Here is a 23,257-nt window from a genome sequence, read left to right as displayed (position 1 = left end):
CTCCCCGCACACGCCGGCCCCGGGGCCGCCGCCTCCTGCACGCCCGCCGGCCCGGGCCTGCGCTCCCTCCCCTCCGCCTCCCCCTCCCCCCACACGCTGGTCCCGGGGCCGCCGCCTCCGGCAAGCCCACCTTCTCAGGCTTTAGGTATGACAGCTCCGAGTTTCCAATTACTTTGGCCTCTCTCCCGGGTTTCTGGGGCGAGGCGGGGCCTGCTTTCCAAAACGGGCCCAGTGCATGTTCATTCCTAGCTTGTCTGGTGGAAATGCAAAGAAGGTAGTGTTTTTTTCGGCCCTCTATATGGCGAACACAGCGTTACTTACGTCTTATTTAATTCTTCCAACAGTCCTGTAAAGTAGCTTGATTATCTCCGTTTTACAGATGAGAAGAGCGAGGCTTGCTCATTCCATTCATTGATTCATTCCACCAGCAGTCATTTGTTCAGTGTCTGTATGTTCAATGTTGAGGATATAGCAAGGAAAAAAAAGGAGCTAAATTCTGTAGCGGGAATAATAAGTATAAATAGTCTTGTGTGCCATGGAATATAACACGGAATGGATGTGTACAAGAATGAAAGAAGTCAGAATGCTAAACTAGAGTTGACCTGACCCCAAGGGCAGAATTTCCTTTTTTTAGCCACACTATTTTATGTGGCTTTTGTTTGTGATTTTTTTTTTTTTTTTTTTTTTTTTTTTGGCAGCTGGCCTGTTACAAGGATTGAACCCTAGACCTTGGTGTTATCAACATCGTGCTCTAACCTACTGAGCTTATTGGTCGGTTCCACTTTGTATGTTTTTAAATCGGGGTAAGGTTCACAATAATAACTGCCTTTTCGGTGGATTTAGCTTTTTGACACCCACTTGGTAATTGGGAAATGTGTTTATAGGGACTTTGAGTTACTTCCTCGGATGAGGATGAGATAGGAAGTTATACCTGGCTCATTTCTTCACTGGGATCCTAGTGTAACATTTCTGAATTCAAAAGTACTTTATACACTTTGAGGAAGACTTACCCTGATGCTGCAGTGGAGGAAAACTCATTTACCTTATGGCTTAGGCAAAATACTTGGTTTGCTCTTTTGAAGATATGCCAGCTTGCGAATTTCTTCAGATAAGTAAATGAGACGATGTATGTAATCTCTAACATAGTAATGTTCCTTACATTTACCTCTCCTTTCTTCTCTTCTGTGTAGCCTTTGTCTTTAGGTCTCTAGGGAAAATCCTAAGTGTTTAAAGTTTTATGATAGTTTATGTCTAAATAAATCTCTATAATTACTTTATTACCTTTGGGCAAACAGAGATTTCAAAACGGAAAAACACATTGAGCTACGTAAGGAAAGGAAGATGTGCTTCTCAAAGGGAGAGAAGGTATATTGTTTTAGAATTATGCAGGACTCCTACCCCCACCCCATTTTATTAAATCAGCATAACTGCTGGAATCTCAGGAACCTGTGTAAGGGTTTCATTAAAACTCCACAGGATATCCTGACACATACGCTTCCCCTCATTTGAGAGCCTCTTGGTTAGTGTTTTATAATACTTTGCCTCAAATAGTGTTAGCATACTGGAAGGCATTCAGAGGCGGTGGTTGCTGCTGCTGATGGACTTTTAAACTTCAGTCCCTTATTCCCAAGAATTAGTATTTTCTGCTTAGTTGTTGGTGAATCAGTGACACAAATTCTCTTCTATGTGACAAGTTCACCACTGTATCATCAGGGACTGTCACAGTATGTGTCAGTTTAGACAATAAATGTAAAGGCACTTCAAAAAGTTCATGGAAAAATAGAATTAAAAGATAACACGAATTCTCTCATTATCTTTTTTTTTTTTTTTAATGTGGTTGGCTGGTATGGGGAACCAAACCCTTGACCTTGCTGTTATAAGGCTATGCTCTAACCACCTGAGCTAACCAGCCAGCCCTTTTCATGAACTTTTTGAAGACCCTGGTATTTATTGAACAAATACATAAAGCCTTAATACTTAAATGATCCCTTCAGCATATAAGTTGTGGCTGGAGATTTTAGACTAGACCTGGGATTAAATCTTGCTCTTCTAGGGCTGCCCAGTTAGCTCAGTTGGTTAGAGTATGATGTTATAACACCAAGATCAAGGGTTAGGATCTGTGTACCTGCCAGCTGCCAAAAAAATAAAATCTTGTCTCTTCTACTTGGAAGCTTATGACTAAAGGTAATATATATAATCTTATCAAGGCTTGGGTTTTTGGTTTTTTTTTTTTAAACGGTGATGATAATACTCACTTTAAAGGTTTGTGAGGACTAAACAAGTAAGAAAAAAAAAGTCTTAGCAAATAGTAGACTAGATGTAAACACTTATTGAATTCATTCATTCAAGAAATAATTATTGAACACCTACTATTCAACAATGAGCAAAAAGACAAAGTCCCCACCACATGGAACTTACCTTCTAATGTGTTTACTGAAGGCGGGGGAGGATGGTCAGAAAATAAATGTTTGTTTTTGATGGTGGGCAGTAAGGGTAACCAGACCCTTGACCTTGGTATTACAAGACGGTGCTCTATCCAACTGAGCTAACTGGCCAGCCCTTCAGAAAATAAATGATTTCTATATTTCAGATTGTGATAAGTATTATGGAGAATAATAAAGCATATAAAGGGGGAATGGATGGAAGACTTTATATAGGATGGTAAGGAATGGCTTCACTGAGAAGATGAGCAGACGCCTGAAGGAAGTGAAGGCATGGGCATGAGGATATATGCAGGAAGGTGCCAAGGGTCCTGTGGCGGAAGCATCCTTGGTATGCTGGAGGAGCAGCAAGGAGGAGAGGAGGAGGAAAGAGTGGGCCACAGTTATGAGGTTTCTGCAAGAATCCTGGAGAGAGATGATGATGACATATTAAATTGATGGACTGCATGATAAAATGTCTTATTATCATATTCCATTCCCTGACTAAAAGTAATAAAAATAGCTAATACCTATATAGCTCTTACTATGTGTCAGGCACTATTCTAAGTGCTTAACATATATTAATTGTCTTTTCTTTCCAAAAAAGTATACTCAGCCTCAGAGAATGAAGACTTGTCACTATTTAGGATATAGAATGGAATGTCTTTCTGGTTCAGGGAACACTTGCTGAAGCATTACTGAAATGAGCAATGAATTTAGCGCCTCTGTTCATATACCAGTTAGGTTGCTAAAGGCAAGCCTAAAGTGGCTATAGTAAGGGACCAACCAGTATGTATGGATTGGATTAAGTTCAGTTTCATGAGAGAACTGTAGATGTCCATGGCATTTTTATTATTCTTTCTGCTACTTTTTAGCCCTTTTAGAATTTTTGTCCAAGGTTTTCATTTTGGCTTTACTTTCATTATAAGTATGTCTAATTTTTTAGTGGGGCGAGGGTGGCTGACCACTATAGGGATCAAACCCTGGACTTTGGTCTAACCTGCTGAGCTAACCCGACAGCCCCTCATTATAAGTATGTCTAAATACATTGCTTCAGCGTAGAATGCACATGAACATTGTGGAAGCCTAAGTTGACCATTTTTGCTCTGGAGAGTAGCATTATAATATCTCTCTGTCAGTTAGAGGAGTTGCCATCTAGTCCTTCTCAGCATGACTTCGATTTTTAAATCATAACATTGCAATTATCACAAGCTTATGGTCAGGGCTGCAATACCACAAATCCTGGCATTGTTACAGTGCACACAGGTCTGGCTGCCTGCTCCCTTTAAAAAACAAACCACTCAAAAGTCAAATGTTGGTGAAAATGGAAGTCAGCTTTTATTTGGGAGTATTGGTGACATGAGGATAGATGGTAGGCTAACCCATGTCTCTGGTAAACCTGACGGAGAATGGCCAGACTAAAGCCATCTCAAAGACTCGGATTTACTGAGGAATTCTTAAAGGGAGGGCCAACAGAAAGGAACGTAGGAAATAAAGAGCAGGAGGGAGGGGTAGGTGAGCCACGATGGCTTCACACAAGGTCTCAGGTACATAGTCTCACCAAGACTGGTTTCTGTTCCCGTCCTCATATTAGGGTTCTACTGGATAGTATGTGCCTCGTTCCAAGTCTGCAGCTTCAGCCTGGCTGGAAAACAACTTTACATTCATGTAAATAATGTCATCTTGCCCCATAACCAAGGTTCAACTTATCAAATAACCATGGGAAAAGAGGGAACTCAGAGAAATTCATGACAAGAAAAAAACTGTGTCCTTTCAAAATCTTTAAGGGCCCATGTGGCTTTAGATCCCAACATGGCTTTGGTCCTGCTCACTGCAACAGTGTGTCATCCATACTCTGAGTTAGATAGATTCACTGGCAAGTGAACAATTATTTTGAGGGTGCTTCTTTTACTTAACTTCTGACATGAAAGATACTACATTCTTAGCCATTCTTATCCCAAGGTGTCATCCCTGATTTTGCTTGGCTTGATTATACAGTTGAATCAAGATATTTCTTTTTGGCGCTGGGAGTGTGTTCGGGGGCCACTTTTGAGGCTTAATATTCCTCCTACCCAGCATTACCTGGAGTGCTTTATAAACATGATGATTCAGTTCAGTGAAGGAATGAATAACAGACAAAATAGGTTGAAAGGTTTTTGTTTGTCAGTTTGGTCACAGGTAAGAAGTTAAGTCTTTTATTTTTATTTTTTGGCAGCTGACTGGTACGGGTATCTGAACCCTTGACCTTGGTGTTACAACACCATGCTCTGTAAGTCTTTTAATACTTGGACAATTACAGCTTTCCAAAGAACATAATCTCAGGTATATTTTGAGTTTTATTTTGGCATTATTCCTAGTTCCCTAGGCTTTAGAGGAGAGAAAGTATTTGATCACTTGTTTGCTTCTGTGAGGAAAATCACAAGATATTTACCATATAAACCCAGGAATAAAAAATTACTTGTGATGGTAGATAAGTAACGTGTTTTCCTACCCTTGACTATATTACCCAGAGTTGGTTGTAAATACAGTGGGACATCAAATTGATTATGTTTAAAGCGGAAGTATACCATGCTACCGTTGCTGATCTAAACTTGAGACGTTATTTATTATTTATTCACCCATCCATTTATCAAAAATATATTAAGTCTCAGTTGCGTTTTAGGGCCAAGTATTGTATAACATTAGGGACATCATTTTCTTTATGCTGATTCAATAGCACACATAGAATGTGGAGGGGGTTGGTAATGCCCAGGTAGTGATGCTAGGCTGTCCTTTCAGCATCAGGGTATACAAAGCTAAATAAGATATGGCCTCTTCTCTCAAGGAGCTCTCAGGCTAAGGGAGGCAGGCATGTAATAATAAGGGTAACTCGTGTCATGCTGGAAATTTATACAGATTACATTCGGCAAAAAGGAGACAGATGCCAACTCTACTGAGGAGTGAAGTGCTTGGTCAGGAAAGGCTTCATAATGGTGGTGACTTGAAAGGTGGACAGGTAGGGAGAAAAGAAGGGACTGGCATTGTTGGCAGAGAGAGCTGGGAGAGCCGAGCTGGACAAGGTGAACTAGACTGAACTATGAATGGAACAGCTGTCGAGAGCAGGGTGTGGGGCTGCTCTGGAGACAGCAGGAGAATCAGTCTGAGGCCAGAAAATAGAGAGCTGTGATTTTAGGTGTCAACTTGACTGGATTAGGAGAAACCTGATAAAGCTTTGTTTTGGGGTGTATATGAGGGTGTTTCCAGAGGAGATTAACATGTGAGTCTGACTAGACTACGTGGGGAAGATCCACTCTCATTGTGGGCAAGCACCACCCAATCTGCGGGGGGCCCCGAGAGAACAAACACATAGGAAAGACAAATGTATGTGTCTATCTGCTGAAGTTGGGATACATGCTTCCTCTCCTGTCACTGGACATCAGAACTCCAGGCTTTGGACTCTGGGACTTAGACACAAGTGGCCCCAGGGTTCTCAGGACTTTGGTTTCAGACCGAGAATAATTACACCATCGACTTCCCTTGTCTCTGAGACTTTTGGACTTGGATTGAGCCAAGCTACTGGCATCCCAGGGTCTCTAGCTTGCAGACAGCCTGTTGTGGGACTACTCAGCCTCCATAATCGTGAGCCAATTTCCCTAATAAATCCCCTTTCGTTTGTCTATGTCCTATTGGTTCTGTCTGTCAGGAGAATGCTGACTAATACAATAGTCTTATTGCTTTTATAAGAAATTTGGACTTTATCCTATAGGCAAGTGGAGAGTCATTGGAGAACTATATAGTTCATGCCCCTTTAGATAAGATGATCTACTAAGATTGGATGATTCTGTTGTTTTAAGACAGTGCAGAAATTCTTGAAGCAGAAGAGAGACAAAATGCCTTATGAATTTTTCCCTTTTAAAACCTAAACATTTTGTAAGGACACGAGGGTAAATAACGAAGCTTAAGGGAGGAAAGAGGCAATTGCAAAGTGGTCTGAGTGCAGAATTCTTCTAGATTTTTAGGATTTTCTTATGCCAAGTCTTTCTATGTTTATATATAGTGTGTGTGTGTGTGTGTGTGTGTGTGTATATTTTTTGCGGCTGGCAGGTAGGGGGATCTGAACCCTTGACTCTATTGTTATAACGCTTCAATGCCAAGTCTTTCTATGTTTATATATAGTGTGTGTGTGTGTGTGTGTGTGTGTGTGTGTGTATTTTTTGCGGCTGGCAGGTAGGGGGATCTGAACCCTTGACTCTATTGTTATAACGCTTCACTCTATCCAACTGAGCTAACTGACCAGCCCTTGTTTATGTAACTAATAAATCACATTATTACAGTAACTAAAGCTGGTATAAGCCAGCTTGAGAACAAACGTAAGTGACTCAGTAACTGTGTAACTCAGTGGAAACTTAAGTGGGGGAGTATCTGGACCATTTGGTGTGCTGGGGTGTTTGGTCAGGATCTCTAAGAGAGGGAATAGAGGCATTGGATGAGTAGGTGATGGCCAACAAAGTTTCTCTGTATTTACACTGTGATCATTTTATAGGGATCCAAACCCATGACATTGGTGTTACCAGCATCATGCTCTCCCAATTGAGCTAACCAGCCAGCCCCTTGTGATCACTTTATAGGGACACACAGAGATGAGAGTTCTTGACATCAGTTATATTTTAAAAGAATAAAAATTCCCTCTTTCTAGCCATTGGCATGGAGTACTGTCAAAGGACAAAATTATAACAAATTTAGTTAAACATCTCAATTGCCTTTATTGTGATTCTAGAAATGGGCAACAAATCATTCCATAAAATAGAATAAGTATTCCAATGAGCAGAGGAGATTTTTTTTTTTTTAAAGGATGACCGGTAAGGAGATCTTAACCCTTGACTTGGTGTTGTCAGCACCACGCTCTACCAATTGAGCTAACTGGCCATCCCTACATAGGGATCTCAACCCGCAGCCTTGGTGTTATCAGCACCACACTCCTAAGTGAGCCACGGGCGGACGCTAGAGGAGATGGGGTTTTATAGAGAGAAAAGGCTGAAGAAAGTAGAAACAAAGAACAAAAAGCAGATTGGTCATTTCAAAGTTAATTTCCTTGTACGGTGGTGACAGGGAAACAACAAAAAAATTGATTATTAACATCAGTTACTTCAGGCTACCCTTGTAGCGTGAGGATTAAAGTAGATGAAACTTCATTATCATACCTATTGAAGATTTAAACTGGCCTTTTTGGGAAATTGGTTGTTCTCTCTCTCTCCTGATTTCTCAGAAGGTCAGAAAACAACTTAGTTTAGATTTGGTGATGTGGAACTTAGCAGGGGTGACACCATTTTGGTTTTTAGTCTGGTGTGTTGGGGCCGAGTGTAGGAGCTTTGTCCAAAACAATGGCCTCCTATAATTTTAACAGTACAAAGGACCACAAAATTTTAACTTCGATCGTTCAAAGGTATATCTAATTTTCTTTGAATCTTCATAAAATGAGTTATCTAAGGAGGATATTTGGAATTAGAAAAAATGTTTTCTCATTATTTTTGGTAATGTCTGAATTGGGATCCCAGAAAATACGTATCACAGGCAGAGAAAGTGCCTCTACAAACGTTGTTCTTCTGAACTCTGAATGATGCTTAATTGAGGGTGATGGCTCTGAGTGCTCCTCTTTGGTTTTTCTTATGGGGGTTTGCTTTTCTATTACTATTTATATGCAGAGACAAGAGAAAGTATTTTTAATGTTTTGTCTTTGTTTTGGGGCTGGCCGGTAAGGGGATCTGAACCCTTGACGTTGGTGTTAATCAGGACCATGTTCTAACTAACTCAGCTAACTGGCCAGCAAAGGAAGTATTTTATATTTAAAAAATTGACTGAAAGTGAGTGAAAATGCTGTCTTGATTTCATTTTCTGGCCCGATTGGATATGCAAGCTATAAGGATTATTTTTGGAGAAAAGGGAAAACTAGAGGTACCGTGAGCAGGACAGTCCTGAGGCAGACACAGAGGAGATGTGTCACAGTTGAGATGGGATGTCTGAGAGCCTGAAACCAAAGCTGAGGGCTGAACCACAGGTGGACCGACAGTGGTAATCTCACAGGAAGTCACAGCTGCTGGCCAGGTACATTCCAATCTGACTGCCCCACGTTTATTTCTCTGTAGTGATTAGCAGCAACCCCTTTAAAGCAAAGACGTCTTGACGACAGGCGCGCGGAGAGGGAGGGCAGACGGGAAGAGGAGAGCCCGGCGTCCGGGGCTGGAGACTGACGAGCCGCCGGGTGGGTCTAGGGCGGCCCAGTGGGCGGAGCCTCCCGTCCCACCCTGGCGTGCGCCCTGAGGCGCAGGCGCAGGGGCGGGGCCGGGCCGCGGGCTCGGCAACTTTTCGCACCCAGGCTGAGGGTAAAGCGAGCTGGCGCGGCGGGGACCTGGCCTGCGAGGTACACCAGGGGCCGCAGCGGGGACCTCCGGGTCGGCTTGCCTTGCAGGGAGGCGCCGTGCGGGGCAGGGCCCTGCGTCCGGGCTGCGCGCATGCGCGCTGGCGGTGGCCGCGTGTTGGGAACCTTAGTTCTAAACCCAAATCTTATCCTTATGGCTGTGGTGCTTTGGGTGGGTCATTTAAACTGTCTGGGCCTTTGTGGCTTCATGTGTAAAATGAGGTGGTGTACTAAAAAGATGGTTAAGTTTTTTCCAATTTTAAATTGTGGTTNGGGCTGCGCGCATGCGCGCTGGCGGTGGCCGCGCCGGCCGGGAGCCACCTTGGACGCGCTACTGTGACTTCGGAAACCGCAGGGCGAGGGCTCCGCTGGCCGCCCTCTCCTAGAGGGGGTTGGGGAAGCCTGGAAGGCCGCATGAGTCAGTGTTGATTTTGAACTAGAAACGCCGTGTTTCCTTCTACCATTAGCTTTCTAGTGTTTGCACTAGAAAAGCCTTGCTTAATTCCACCATTAGATCGTAGAATGTTGTGGCGGCTTTCAGTTACTGCCTCAGAAAGCTGATGTGCTGGGATTGATCGCAGTTACATGTGTAAAGGTAGATCCGAGCGCAGTAAGCTCCAAAGTGTTAAAAAATCTTAAAATATCCTGTAGTGGGCTTGCTGTCACCTTATTTTAATTCTCTTGAGACGTTAACGGAGAACCAGATTCTGGACTTCAAAACTACTTGTTTGGATAAAGAATTTAAAGTGGGCTGGGGCTAGGGTAAGAGCTGTATAATCTTTGAGTTAATGAATTATATCAAACATTTTTTTTTTAAGCTTACAGAAGAAAGAACGTGTGAAGAAAAGTTTCTCAAGGTAAAATTGTGAAATACTAATTATTTTTAATTTATTTATTCAGAGTTTGTACAAACGGTCCAGTGTAGGTTGTTTCATCAAAGATAACCAAATTGGCAGTTAGTATTTTGAATTTAGCAATACATAGAATACGTATGCATCCTGTGGATTGATTCTTATGGGCTTGGCTTTTTAGCAATGATCAGATGCCGGGAAAATAAGTAAAAACTGGAGGTTTTCTTGCGGGGAGGAGAGGCAGGTAGCAAGGGGAGCAAAGAATGTGGGAGCTGGAAGGTAGAGTTAGAAATGATCTAGTCTAAGCCTTCATTCAGACGACAAATGAAGCCCTGAGCAGCTGTGATACAGACGTTGGCTCAGAACCCAGGGCTTTTGCTCCTGTCCTTCGTACTTGGCATTGGTACTTGGCAGTGTTTTGATTATTTTGAACTTATCATGACATGCAGGGGCACTACTTATTTTTGTTAGCCTTATCCAAGGCAAAAGGTTGTGAAAAAATTGTGCTTATAATTCATTGAGGACTATGAAAATGAGCTGAGAATCTCAATGGAAGTTATTCCAGTAGTAACCCATTGGAATGGTTGATTTTAAACTCTAGTGTTGGCAAATAAAAATAATTTATGTGTGACACTATACGAAAGGAAGAAGCCACCCACTTTGGGGAGAAGACCCAGGACTAGACGTTGGGAACCTTAGTTCTAAACCCAAATCTTATCCCTTATGGCTGTGGTGCTTTGGGTGGGTCATTTAAACTGTCTGGGCCTTTGTGGCTTCATATGTAAAATGAGGTGGTGTACTAAAAAGATGGTTAAGTTTTTTCCAATTTTAAATTGTGGTTTGTATGGGTCACAAGAAGGGTATAGCTCTTTGGATATTTTATAGTTAAAGCATATAATAATAATTTAGTTTCATTTGTGGTTAGTTGCTCAATTCTGGTTCCATAACCAGATTTGTACAAAGCATTGCGTAAGTATGGCATGTATAGTTTGTAGAACTCCTTGAGGACACTGCAGGTTCAGTTATTTGTTTGAAGTGCATGTGTATTTCTCTTCCCCACCTTTATCCCTCCTCCTCCCAAAAACTTAGGATAGGGATCCTAGAGGCAAGGAAGTTTTAGAAAGCACTTAAACTTTTAACTTTGTCTTTAAAAACAGACATTTAAGGCATTTCTTTTTTGAAGGTGGTAGGGCAGTTGTTTAGATTATGAAGGTGAAGATAAAAATACATTTTTAATAATCTTTTATTGGTTTGACTTTTAGAATTAGAGCTTATTTTGTCCAGTCATTTTACAAGAAAACACATAAAGGTGTGCATACGTGGTATGTAGAGGATTTAGACCATTGAGTTTTTGCCATACAATTTACCTTTTGCTATGTGTTATGATGAAAGACTAGATGGGGAGCTAAAGTTTATTAAACAAGCACCATCTTCTTCCCCCTTTTGTCTATGAGGTCTGTATTGTTATCCACACTTATGAATTAGGAAGTTAGTTTCAAAAAGGGCACAGGGTCCAAGGTCATAGCACTGATAGGTGGCTAAAAGATTGCTAAGTCAGGGCCTACTTCAAAGACTTTTCCAGCTTCAGTGCTGTTTTCTGTACTCCAAAGGTAGAGGTTACTCAGGTCCCCATTACTCAGCTAAGCCTAATAACAATAACAACCACAATGTTAAAAAGGAACGTGGAGTATCTGTAGTGTGCAGGGGCTGAGGTTATGTGCTTATAGACAGATAATATGTCACTTCATCCTTACTGTAGTTCTCTGTAGCTGCTATCACTGTCTCCTTTTTCTCAGAGGAAGTGGAGGCCCAGAGAAGTTGTTACTAGCTCCCGGGTCTAAAGCTTGCAGACACAGCCAGAACTCAGGTTTGTCAGACTCCGGAGAGATCTCTTAACCATCATGATTGCTGCGCTGGCTCTTGAACCTGAAACAAATAGTGAAATTATTGTTGAAAATGGCCATGTGAACTCTTTACCTCATACAAGTCTCTTAGGATGTGACATTTCATAAAGCTGGACCAGATCTTAACTCATTGTGATTTGAGTTCACCCCTGTGATGGGGCTCTTGATTTTGACTCTGAAGGCTTCCTTTTGTCACAGTACAAGAAGGCAAGCACAGCTCCTTTCTTGGGATCCAGGCTATGGAAGCTGACTGTCCTTTGCCCCACAGGGAGGAGGGACAGAGCCAAAGGCAACAAAGGGGCAAGCGTACTGGTACTGGTCATACAGAAGTTTTCTTAGTGATGACAAATGGACTTTAAAGCCCTTATTCTAACAAGAGGACTATTTTGAGGGATAACACCTATTTTTTTTGTTTGTTTGGGTTTTTTTTTTTTTGGTGGCTGGCTGGTAACAGGGTTCAAACTCTGGACATTGGTGTTATCAATACCATGCTCTAACCAACTGTTAATGTCCATTTTAATTTGAAAAATTGTGATAACTATGTGGAAAAACCAGTTTTGTAACTTTTTATTCTTATCCTACAGACTGTCCATAGCTGATCAGAAGAAAATCCAGCGTGTATACTTTTACCATATTCTATTCTTATTAGGCAGTTGTGTAGTATTGTGATTGAATTAAGACATGCTTTAAGGATTTAGTAATACAGTCAGTAATGTATGCATTTGAATTTGTCTCATGTCTCTACCAGAGTTCTTGGTTTTTTGATAGTGCAAAGTAACACTTAATTTTATTGATTAAATTTACACTGTGCCAGGTTTTGTGGCATTCCACAAAAATGGTGAGGAACTAAGAATGGGAAATTTGGCACAGGCAAAGAAAGTTGGTTAATACGTTTGAAAGACAGTTAACATGCCTTGCGTGATTGACGAAAGTGCAGAGGGAAGCAGCTTGTAAATGAGGTGGCTCTCCAGGTCTCCAAATCTGAGCAGCATTTCACCTGTGTTATACAGGTGTTTTTCAAAGTCCCTACAATGTGTGCCAAGTGCACACTAATGCTTCTGCTTAAAACAGGCAGTTTACGCTGTGAAAAAGGCAGCAGCAAAGTAACCATAGCTGGTGTTTCCAGAATTGGAAAAATTTCCACAGGGATTCGTGTGAAATCCAATTAAGGAAGTACTTCCTTTTTATAGATCATTATGGGGAAACAGACTGAGGCAACGGAATTAACAAGGGGAAGTTAGGAAGTTTCCTGAATCTTTCAGTTTCTGGTAGGAACTCTAGTTCCTGAATCTGAATGTTTTGCTGAGATGGTAGGAAAAAAGCCTTTTGGGCTGCTTCTTCCCGTTTTATTTCTAAGGGTGGGACTCACACCACTTTTGTGACTATTCAGCTTTCAGCTAGGCTCCTGGCCCTAAACCTAGTCTTGAAAATGCCATCAAGGCCAAAGTCCCTTTGTCTCAAATGTACTGTCAGCGATTTGGAGGACCCGACACTGGGTAGGCCACTGTTTAGCCTATAGCTAGCTTCTCTGAGGAGGTCATTGCCTTCAGGACTGTTAGGAAATCTTCCTTATTTTGCCTAAAACATCTCCTGTTAATCCCTCTCCCAAACACACCCCTTGGGACTATTTTGAACAAGTCTAATTCTTCCCATTTGACAGGTCTCCCAATATCGGGAATAGTGATCATGTCCTCTCAGAGATGTCCTTTATCTAGTCTAAACAGCCTTCTTTCCTGGAGAAGTTTCTCATGGTTTTGAGGCCTTTCCCCCTTTTCTAAATGCCCTCTTCTAAAGTTTGTTACTCAGAAATAAATGTCAACATTAGTGTGTAAACATGGAACAGTCCTGTGACAAATGCTGTGCTTTTGGTAAATGCAGGCAAATAGCATGCAAGTTATTTTTCCCTCAGACCCAGCACACTAACTCATATAGAGCTTGCCTTTAATTAAAGATCTCCATCCTTCAAAAATAATTTATTTTCTTCCACCTTGTCCTCCACACATTCAGGTGCAAAATGTTTATTATTTTGTTTTATAAAATTTAACAGCTATATAGAAATTACTTTGAAATCTTTTTCTGTCATTGCTCCATGTTATCTCCAACTTTAATGTCTACCTTCTGTTTTTCATCCAAGTAATTAGGGAGGACAGTCGAATAGTTAGGGAAAGCAGGGAAATGCCTCTAAGAACTTTACAGACTGGCCTTAATCCATTGTCTTTTGAGTACTTTGTAAAAAAACAATCCTGTTATTCAAGTAGTTGTACTTCTATTTAGCTCATGTTCACTTTGTCCACAAAGATATCTTACACTCTTGCTGCAAGTCATTGTCATGCACATACATTGTGTCTACCGCATTACATTGACTGGCCAGTTTAGTAAAACTACCCAAAAGGAAATAACTGTGGTATCACAGGGCTTAGTGAACCCTTGCTGGGCTACAGTGATCACTGCTGTCTTATTTTAAAACATGTTTAGAAACCATCTCTTCACCATAGATCTATCCAAGATAGACACTAAATTGTTCTTCAGTGGCTTTTGTTAAGCTTTACTTCACTGCTTTACTGACAGTCTTCTATTCCAGTCTCAATATATCATTATGTGCTATTCTTTCCGCTTCTCTTATTTCTCCTAAACCTGAGCTTATTAGAGAACCACCCGTATTTACCCACACTGGTTTTTGTACCTCCTTTATATTAGAATCATATGAAATTATTTTGTGAGTTGTATATTCTTGAGAGCTTCATAGCTATGAAGTCATTCTTAAGTTCTTCCTACATTTGAAAAAAAAAAGCCACCTAAAAAAAGAAAATAAATTTCTTCTTTCAATAAGTTCAGGCAAATGCCATTTGTGAAAGAGTGTTCTAAACCTTGTGTATCAAGTTATATATTTTTTGCAGCTTATTTTCAAAGTAATTATGGGTCCTTCTGTGCTTTTTAGTCTTCATCTCCAAATCTGTGAAGAGGAACATATGTCTCATATGACTTTATGTGTGTTATAAATAGAAACTTACATTCTAATGTTCTTTTAATTTTTTTTGGAAACTATATGCTCTATTGATTGAGGAAAATTAGTGTATTTTTTCAGAAATTTCTGTTCACATGTAAGGTATTACTAAAGTAGATTCATAGAATTTTATGGCAGGAACAGTGGTGGTGATGGTAGGGGAGGAAGGAGGCAACATTTATTAAGAATATCCTATGTGCCCAGGTTCTGTGTTGGCAGTAATCTAAGTAGTTACTAACTGGGAGCCGGTTGGAATGATCATTTGAGGGATGGTTGAAAGGCGGTTTTTGGTTGTAGTTATGGTGCTATTTGGATTGTTTTTTGTTTTTTTTTTTTCTTTTAAAGGAACAGTGAGCAGAATGAATGCCTCACAGGACCAGAGTGGCTGCTCCAGTACTAGAGAACCCCTTTTGAGGTGTAGTGATGCACGGAGAGAGTTGGAGCTTGCCATTGGTGGAGTTCTCCGGGCTGAACAGCAAATTAAAGATAACTTGCGAGAGGTGTGATGTGAGATTTTCTCTTTTCTTGTTTGGACTCTTAGCACAGGGCTGATTAGGGCATGGCCGAAGACTTGGCTTTTCAGTGCCAATCAAAAAGTTGCACCCCATGTCTTGTGTGGTCTGCTTAGTCCTAGTCAGCTGCCTGACATGTTGGTGCCAGGAGGAAGTCCCAAGGGGAAATAAGGCAGATGCGTGAGTGCATAGAGCAAGTATTATATGACTTAGAAATACAACTTTATTACACAGGAAAAAATATGTTTTAAAATACAGTTTCTTATGTGGATTCTCATGGATAATTTATAGCTGTTTTGATTTTTTTCCAGGGGATTTTTATATTTAGACCCCATTTAAATCCCTGTTTATGCTTCCAGAAACATTTAGTCTTCTAGCTGTTGACATATGGTGGCACATGTCTTCACTCAGTTGACCTGAAAATAGACTGATCATTCTGTGGGGCAGGAAAAGAGATAAGAGGTAGTTATTAGGTTAATACTTATTCTGCCCATAAACTTGTAAAGCCATAGGTTTTAAAATTGTATGGTAAACTGAGGAGGATCAGTATGTCCTGGCATATCCGTATATTTTCTCTTGATTACTTTAGGACACCCCAAATAAACCTGATTCTCTTAGGAGGATTGGTATTGAACGAGGATTTTAGAGATCAGGTGTGTTTAAAGATTATTAAACTGGTGTTTGTAGGTTTGTTGGGTCCATGGTTGGGCTTTGAGACATTAAACCCTGAAACTGAGGCAAAATTTTGAATATATGCATTTTTCTGGGAGGATGCTCCACAGATGTCATTGGATAATCATAAGGATTTATGACTCAACCTCCAAAAAATTTAAGAACCTCATCGTTCTTTGGCCTTATCAGCACTAGTGAAGCTAACATCTATGTGTTTTCTAGGTCAAAGCTCAGATTCACAGTTGCATAAGCCGTCACCTGGAATGCCTTCGAAGCCGTGAGGTGTGGCTGTATGAACAAGTAGATCTCATCTATCAGCTTAAAGAGGAGACACTTCAGCAGCAGGCCCAGCAGCTTTACTGGGTAAGGTAGCTGCATGGATAGAATAGGTTTGAGCCTGGTTTCTGTTTCCAGAGAATGTTTTCCTTGTAACGCAGCATTAATGTTAGATCAAGGTTTAATCTCAAGTGCTATTTGTTTATTTGGATATAGCTGTTGTTTTTAGTACCATTGGCTACATGGTTTCGTTTTTTCTTATAGTTATTGGGCCAGTTCAATTGTCTTATTCATCAACTGGAGTGCACACAAAACAAAGATCTAGCCAATCAAGTCTCAGTGTGCCTGGACAGGTAAAGATCCTTTTTACTTGTTTTGACTTTTGGCTTTTTGACTTTGGTATATTAAAAGAAAGTCAATTTTGTAACTCATTGCATGTGTTCGATTTAACTTGACTTCTCTGTTCCTGTGATAAGATCATCCTGCTTTAAATATTTAATGTTATATTTGTGTTTTTTTTTTTTTTTTGGCGGCTGGCCTGTATGGGGATCCAAACCCTTGACCTTAGTGTTATTAGAACAATGTTCTCTCAAGTGAGCTAACCAGCCAGCCCTATTTAATGTTGTATTTGGTGATACATGATTAAGCCATCTACGTTTGGTTGAATTTCTTAGAAGAGTGTAGGCATTTAAACTTACAGTTTGGCTCTGCTTTGGATGAAGTTGAAGTAGATGTTTCTTAAAAATAGCCAGATTTTGTTTATTTTTTCCCCAGACTGGGCAGTTTGACCCTTAAACCAGAAGATTCAACTGTCCTGCTCTTTGAAGCAGACACAACTTCTCTGCGCCAGACCATCACCACATTTGGGTCCCTCAAGACTATTGTAAGTAATGCTGATCTCAGATGGTTCATTGGGTGCTTTTCAAGTCTGCGTCCTTACAGATGGGTTTTTTGTTTGTTTTTAAATTACATTTTTACTATGAATAGTGGCTTTCCTGAGAATTTTTTAAGTTTCAGAAATTTTGTGTCTGAGTTGATGGGGCATTAGGCTGGTAATTCCTGGAATGTGGTATTGACTCATTGGTAGTCTTTGGAATTCATCATGTATTCTTGTACGCTTTTGACATATTTCTTATAAAATTTATGGCTTGAGTGGTCCTTGGTAAAGAAGTAAACATAACCATCTGGCCTTGTTAAGAGCATTAGTGCTACCAGTACTGGTGAAGATTTCTTATACGATGATAGTTATATAGAGAACTCTCAGATTTGATAATTGCTTTGTAGGTCATTGAATTTAGTATGAACAGTATTTATTCTAGTGAAATGGTAATGCTTTTGCTTAATACTTTTGAAATTAATGGATTATAATTTGACTTTTGGTGTGAAAGCGTAGCATAAATAACTTGATTAAATTCTCTTCATTTTACAGCAAATTCCTGAGCACCTGATGGCTCATGGTAGTTCATCAAATATTGTGCCCTTCCTGGAGAAAAGAGGCTATATCCCAATGCCAGAGCAGGTAAAATGTCATTTTGTTTCTAGTAACTGCGTCATTACTTGGCTTATATTTTCTTTTGGGTTTTGACTAAGTGAACTTTTTTGTGCTACTATTTATTTATGAAAAGCCTCCAGTAGTAATAAACTAACTTGTTTATGCAATCGAATGCTTCCCTTGAGATGTTTTATAGATGCTGAACAAGAGAGAAAGTGATCATTACCAATCAGTTCATAGGAAATTATCATTAGCTCTTTTATTGGTATTGGTTTTCTCTTAGGGATCCTCTTTATAAATCATGGAGATGATTTATTTCTAAAGGCAGTGTGAATAAAGGGTCCTAGACATTTGAGTTGTGATGAACTCTAGAGATCAGCTATACTCCTTTTTTATGATTATGAAAATTGAGGCTCAAGGAAGGTATGTGACTAGCCCAGGTTCAGTGCAAGCCAAGATTAACTTGGGTCTTCTGTTTTTCTGGTAAACTTTCTATTGCATTTGACATTACCTTGTTAAACAGCAAAGTATTATGTAATTAGCAGAAGTCAGCATCCAGCATCACAGCTGTCCCTCTCAGTGAATGGCTTCTAGGAAGCAAACCTCCCAGTGGTCGACAGGTGCCATACATACCCAGCACCAACCCCCAAGACTGGCTCATTCAAAAGCAGACCTTGGAGAATAGTCAGGTATGTTGTTGCCTTTACTGTTTCTGAGATAAATATAGTAGTAGATGGGGTTAGTTACTAATTAGTATTACATGTCTTTGTTTAGTTTTTGTTTGTAGTATGGAAACACATTGTTAACATTTTTATAACAATAGTGACATCTCTTCACTATATATAGAAAGTTTAGAAAATAAAGAACTCAAAAACAAACTCATAATTCCAAAATTAAGAAACAAACACTGTAATATTTTTTGTTTAACATTTTTATAACAATAGTGACATCTCTTCACTATATATAGAAAGTTTAGAAAATAAAGAATTCAAAAACAAACTCATAATTCCAAAATTAAGAAACAAACACTGTAATATTTTTTGTTGATATACATCAATTTTCTATGCATACATATACTATTAAAAAATCATTCTGTAAGTCCTGTTGGTAAGTAGATTTTTTCACCAATATAGCATGAAAATATTTCTCTGTCATTTAATTTCTTCTATAAAATCTTTAATAATACAAGATAATATTTCGATTGTCTATAACTAAAATTCCAGTTTTTCTTGGTATAAACAAAGCTCCCCTAAACATCCAGGACCTAATTATTTGTGCACATTCTTGATTAGTTCCTTCGGAGTTAATTACTAGAAATTGCATTACTAGATTATAATTCTGCATAAGCTTTAAGACATATTGCTAATTTGGCTCTCTAGGAAGTTGGTAACATTTTATATTCCCAGCAGCAGAGTAGTCAGGTTACCTGCTTCCCTGAAACCTCGCTGATAGTGGTAGTCATTAAGTTTTTTTCCTCTGAATTTGACACAAAATATCAATTTTGCTTGTGAGTTTCTTTGATTGGTAAGGAGGTTAGGTATTTTCAAGTTTATGAGGCTTCTTTGACGACTTACCTGATATATGCTTTGCCCATTTTTGTCTTTATTTGTAAAGGTATATTATAGATATTAGCTTCTTTTCCATCAAATATGCTACAAATACTTAGTTTGCCTTTAATATTTTTCAATTTTTTAAAACTATAAAACATTTTATGTAATCAAATATATATTTTAATATCTAAACAGAAAAATCTCTTGCCTCTTGGCTTTGTATACTTAAATTTAGAAACATTGGGCAAGACAGTAAATATTCAGACAGAATCTTCAACGCATTCATAATTGTTCTGGCAAACTAATATTGTACACTTCTTGTATAGAATTCCGCCAGAGCCTGCAATTTCTTCAGTAATGTTTGGGGCAACCTAAAGGGTTTGGAAAACTGGCTCCTCAAGAGTCAGCAACAAGAAGTTCCTGAAAAACCAAGTTACCAAAAGTGTAACAGCCATTCTACTACCAGATCTTTCTCCATGGAGATTGAAAAGGTTGAAGAGCTAGAGCTTCATGATCCAGATGAGATGGACCTATCTGATTGGCTGGTGACTCCCCGGGAATCCCATAACCTGGAGAAGCCTGAGAATGGCAGCCATGAACCCAGTGAGAAGTTCAAGCACTTGTTCCAGTCCTTCAATGTGAGTGATTGGCTTCTTAAGCCTGACTCCTGTACCAACTGTCAGGGCAGCCAGCCCAAAGGTGTGGAGATTGAAAACCTGGGCAATCTGAAGTGCCTGAATGACCATTTGGAGGCCAAGAAACCATTGTCCACCTCCAGCATGATTACTGAGGATTGGCTTGTCCAGAACCATCAGGACCCATATAAGGTAGAGGAGGTATGCAAAGCCAATGAGCCCTGCACCAGCTTTGCAGAGTGTGTGTGTGATGAGAACTGTGGGAAGGAAGCACTGTATAAATGGCTTCTGAAGAAAGAAGGAAAGAATAAAAATGGGATGCCTGTGGAAACGCAACCTGAGCCTGAGAAGCATAAAGATTTCCTGAATAAGTGGCTCTGTCCTTCCAGAAGAGAGATTACAGAACAAACTAAGGTACCAAAGGCAATGGCATCTAGAATTGCTGATTCCTTCCAAGTCATAAAGAATGGTCCCTTGTCAGAGTGGCTCATCAGGCCCTTATGCAAAGAAGAAAGTCCCAAGAAAGTGCCTAGTACTGAGAACAGAGCTGGCAAACAAAAACTTAAAAGCCACATGACCACTTCCTGGTGTCCCTTTAACACAGCTGACTGGGTCTTGCCAGGAAAGAAGATGGGGAACCTCAGCCAGTTATCTTCTGGAGAAGACAAGTGGCTACTTCGAAAGAAGGCTCAGGTGAGCACAGACATCCAAACAGCACCCAGTTGTACTTTCTTAATCCCAAACCATGCAAAAGGATCCTTAAGTATTAAATACCAGATTTGGCAGAGGGATTAATTTTGGTGCCACGCTAGCAAAAGAATGGATGATTTATGATGATTCAGACTGAATTTTTTGTGTATTTTCCAGGCTCCCATCCTTTATCCTACAGGAAAGAAAAATATCCCAGCCCGTTTTACTGCTTTTTATGGAAAAGATTTGCGGTAGAAATAATAGTCACTTTTGCTTTTGGTTATTAGAGAGGATGGCCTACATTTAACTTATCCTTTATAGACAATATTTGGAAGATGGTTAGGTTGTTCTTATGCCCTTCAGTTGTCTTAAAGCAACCCACCGTTTATCTTATTGCAGGAAGTATTTCTTAATTCACCCCTACAGGAGAAACCTAACTTCCCCCCAGACTGTTACGGCCTCCCAGCAGTTTGTGATCTTTTTGCTTGTATGCAGCTTCAAGTTGATAAAGAAAAGTGGTTATATCGAACTCCTCTACAGGTAGGTGAATATTAGATTATAGCTATTTGTAGATGTTTACATATGAATTCATACTTTGCCCATTGAATTATATTGCTGCTAACAGTATGCATATTAGGCAAGTGAAAGTGGGAGAGGGGGAGTTCATAAAAATTTATGTTTTTCACTTGAACTTGCTTTATGAAATAACTAGGCTTATTTGAAAGTGACCTTTATGATGTAACTTGTCAGGGGTTTTGAGATCCTGTGTGTATTCTAGAAGCTTATTCAGAAGTGAGTCATTCAGAGCTTTAAGGTGGGAAGAATTTGCTTTTTTATTCTTCAGTGAAGTGATCTCTTATCTGTGGGCTTTCTTTACAGATGTGAAGAAACACTGCTAGAGTCAAGCAGCTTTTCTGCAGATTATTATGCGTCCATGAACTGAGTGGCTGTGGCTTGCCAAATCAATGTTTCTGGGTCTGACCACTGAGCTTAGTTCCTTTCCTGCCTAGTTTTGCATTAGTGAAGTAAACGAATTATGAGTTACTGTGTAAAAACAGCTGTTTGTTGATGCTGAGGTGATTCAATTCCTTCTTTCAGAAGTATTAACTTAATTCACCCCATACTAGAAACACATCTTGATGCGCAGGTCTTTTTCACAAGCCTCCATGGCTCCTTAGATTGGGATGTTACTAGAGTACATTAAAACAGTGAAGTTTTAAAATGAAATAGTTCTGTAATCAAAGTGTGCTGATGTATTCTAAAGCTTGTAAAGTTCCCTAACTTTTTGGTTGCCCTTTAGGTGCTTCTTTTGCTGTGGGTTTTCTACTATTAGTGGTCCAAAATAATTACTCTGTTCAATTAATACGTAGTATACGTTACACAAATAATTAACCTTACAGTGATTTTTTTTTCTTACCAAAATGTGTATTAATAATCTTAATAATTTTTGACATTAACTAGCAAAAATTTAAGACTATGTATCAGTTCTACTTTATTTTTCGTTTGAAAGAAATTCAGCTACTGCAAATTTTGTCTTTATTCTTTTCTGTAAATGTTATTAAAGTATCCAGTGGGCTCTTTAGAATGACTCTGTATTATCTCAAAACCATTTTCTGGGTAGTCCTAACTTCTTTCAAAATATTCTGCAGACTGGGGGCTTTAGTGTGGACTAATAGCAAAAAGGCAAGACATGTTGGAAGTGTAGTACTACTTGAACACTCTCCTACAGATTATTGGTGCATTCTGTGTAAATGGAAGCTGAGCTTGACACCTGGTGCTTTTAACTAGGGATAAAGTCAATGTTCTCTCACTGCAAGCACAGCATACCTACCTGTGCCTCCAAAAGTACAGTGCAGTGACATTTTAGTGAACAGGTTGTTTTCAACCCTTGTGCCTTGGGGTGTTTACTGAAGCTTGATGAAACTTGATGTTTTCTCAATATCCTTAAAGTAATGTCCATGCTTTAAAAAGTTTCTCTGTAGGAGAGAAGTGAGATTTACAATGTTTTTAAATTCTCTTAAGAGGAAATATCTTAGCTGCTTTCCAGGCTTTTAAACTATCAAGCCTTCTAACTGCCTGTTACTGGAAATACTTTTGGGGAAACTTCAAGGTCCTACAGTGTCATTGCCATATAGCTTCACAAAATTTCTTTGAACCGTAGCTTGAAAAAAGCCTCATATTTTTTAATCCTACTCCAATACCATTTAGAAACTTATAATAAAAGTGGTAGGTAAAAACAGCTTAAGGAGCCTTTCTATGTTAGGTTGCAGGAAACTTGGTAGTTTCTTTTTTGAGGTCTAATCCACCATATTTTACTTTATCAAAATGTAATTTACATTAATCACTATGCTAATGAGTATGTAAAACATTCTTTGCATTGATGCATTTTGTACTTCCCTTCATTAAAAGCATAACAGCCATTGTTGTCATGTGTATTTGTAAAACCATTTGTGATAAAATGTGCTGTCATTTATATAAATGTGATAACCTTTGGTTAGGAGGACAGCTGAGAAACAACTTGAACATATAAATTGTATATTCACTAGTATCAATCAACGTATTTTATGAATCTTGGATTAGCAAAGAATAGATATTTTCACATCTACACTTTTTCAAGCCATGGGACTTCAGCTAAGGTTCAAGTGCTTTTCTGCTAGGTTCTCTTATTAGTCGCATCAGAAGGACCCTAGTTTACTCTTTCTAATCATATAGCCACCAGTTATTTAATATTTATGTATATGTGTAACCCGCAGTGAAGTTAACATTTTTCATTTTATGGATGAGAAAAACTCAGAAATTAAACAACTTGCCCTTATTTCTTTTACCTTTCCTAAGCCTTCCTTGGAAAACTTCTAGC

General features: G+C 39.4%; 1 protein-coding gene across 3 annotated transcripts in view; it reads left to right on the top strand.

Annotated features, from left to right (window-relative positions):
• Positions 1-22,820, top strand: part of NCOA4 (nuclear receptor coactivator 4) — a 24,047-nt gene extending 1,227 nt beyond the window's left edge. The window contains exons 2-11 of one of the 3 annotated variants that reach the window (XM_008569994.1): positions 9,633-9,671; positions 14,919-15,073; positions 15,980-16,120; positions 16,298-16,386; positions 16,808-16,916; positions 17,463-17,552; positions 18,071-18,214; positions 19,402-20,403; positions 20,827-20,940; positions 21,280-22,820. In XM_008569994.1, the coding sequence (XP_008568216.1) occupies positions 14,933-15,073; positions 15,980-16,120; positions 16,298-16,386; positions 16,808-16,916; positions 17,463-17,552; positions 18,071-18,214; positions 19,402-20,403; positions 20,827-20,940; positions 21,280-21,285 (1,836 nt within the window). In that variant the 5' untranslated portion in view covers positions 9,633-9,671; positions 14,919-14,932 and the 3' untranslated portion in view covers positions 21,286-22,820. Of the gene's footprint in view, positions 1-9,632; positions 9,672-14,918; positions 15,074-15,979; positions 16,121-16,297; positions 16,387-16,807; positions 16,917-17,462; positions 17,553-18,070; positions 18,215-19,401; positions 20,404-20,799; positions 20,941-21,279 lie in introns of all 3 variants that reach the window. The other 2 variants (XM_008569992.1, XM_008569993.1) reach the window with 2 other exon arrangements.
• The last annotated feature ends 437 nt before the right edge of the window (positions 22,821-23,257 follow it).

This window comes from Galeopterus variegatus, unplaced genomic scaffold (genome assembly GCF_000696425.1).
Source record: "Galeopterus variegatus unplaced genomic scaffold, G_variegatus-3.0.2 Scaffold551, whole genome shotgun sequence".
NCBI lineage: Eukaryota > Metazoa > Chordata > Mammalia > Dermoptera > Cynocephalidae > Galeopterus > Galeopterus variegatus.
Note: the sequence above shows the minus strand (reverse complement) of the source record. Positions and strands in the feature narration are given on the sequence as shown.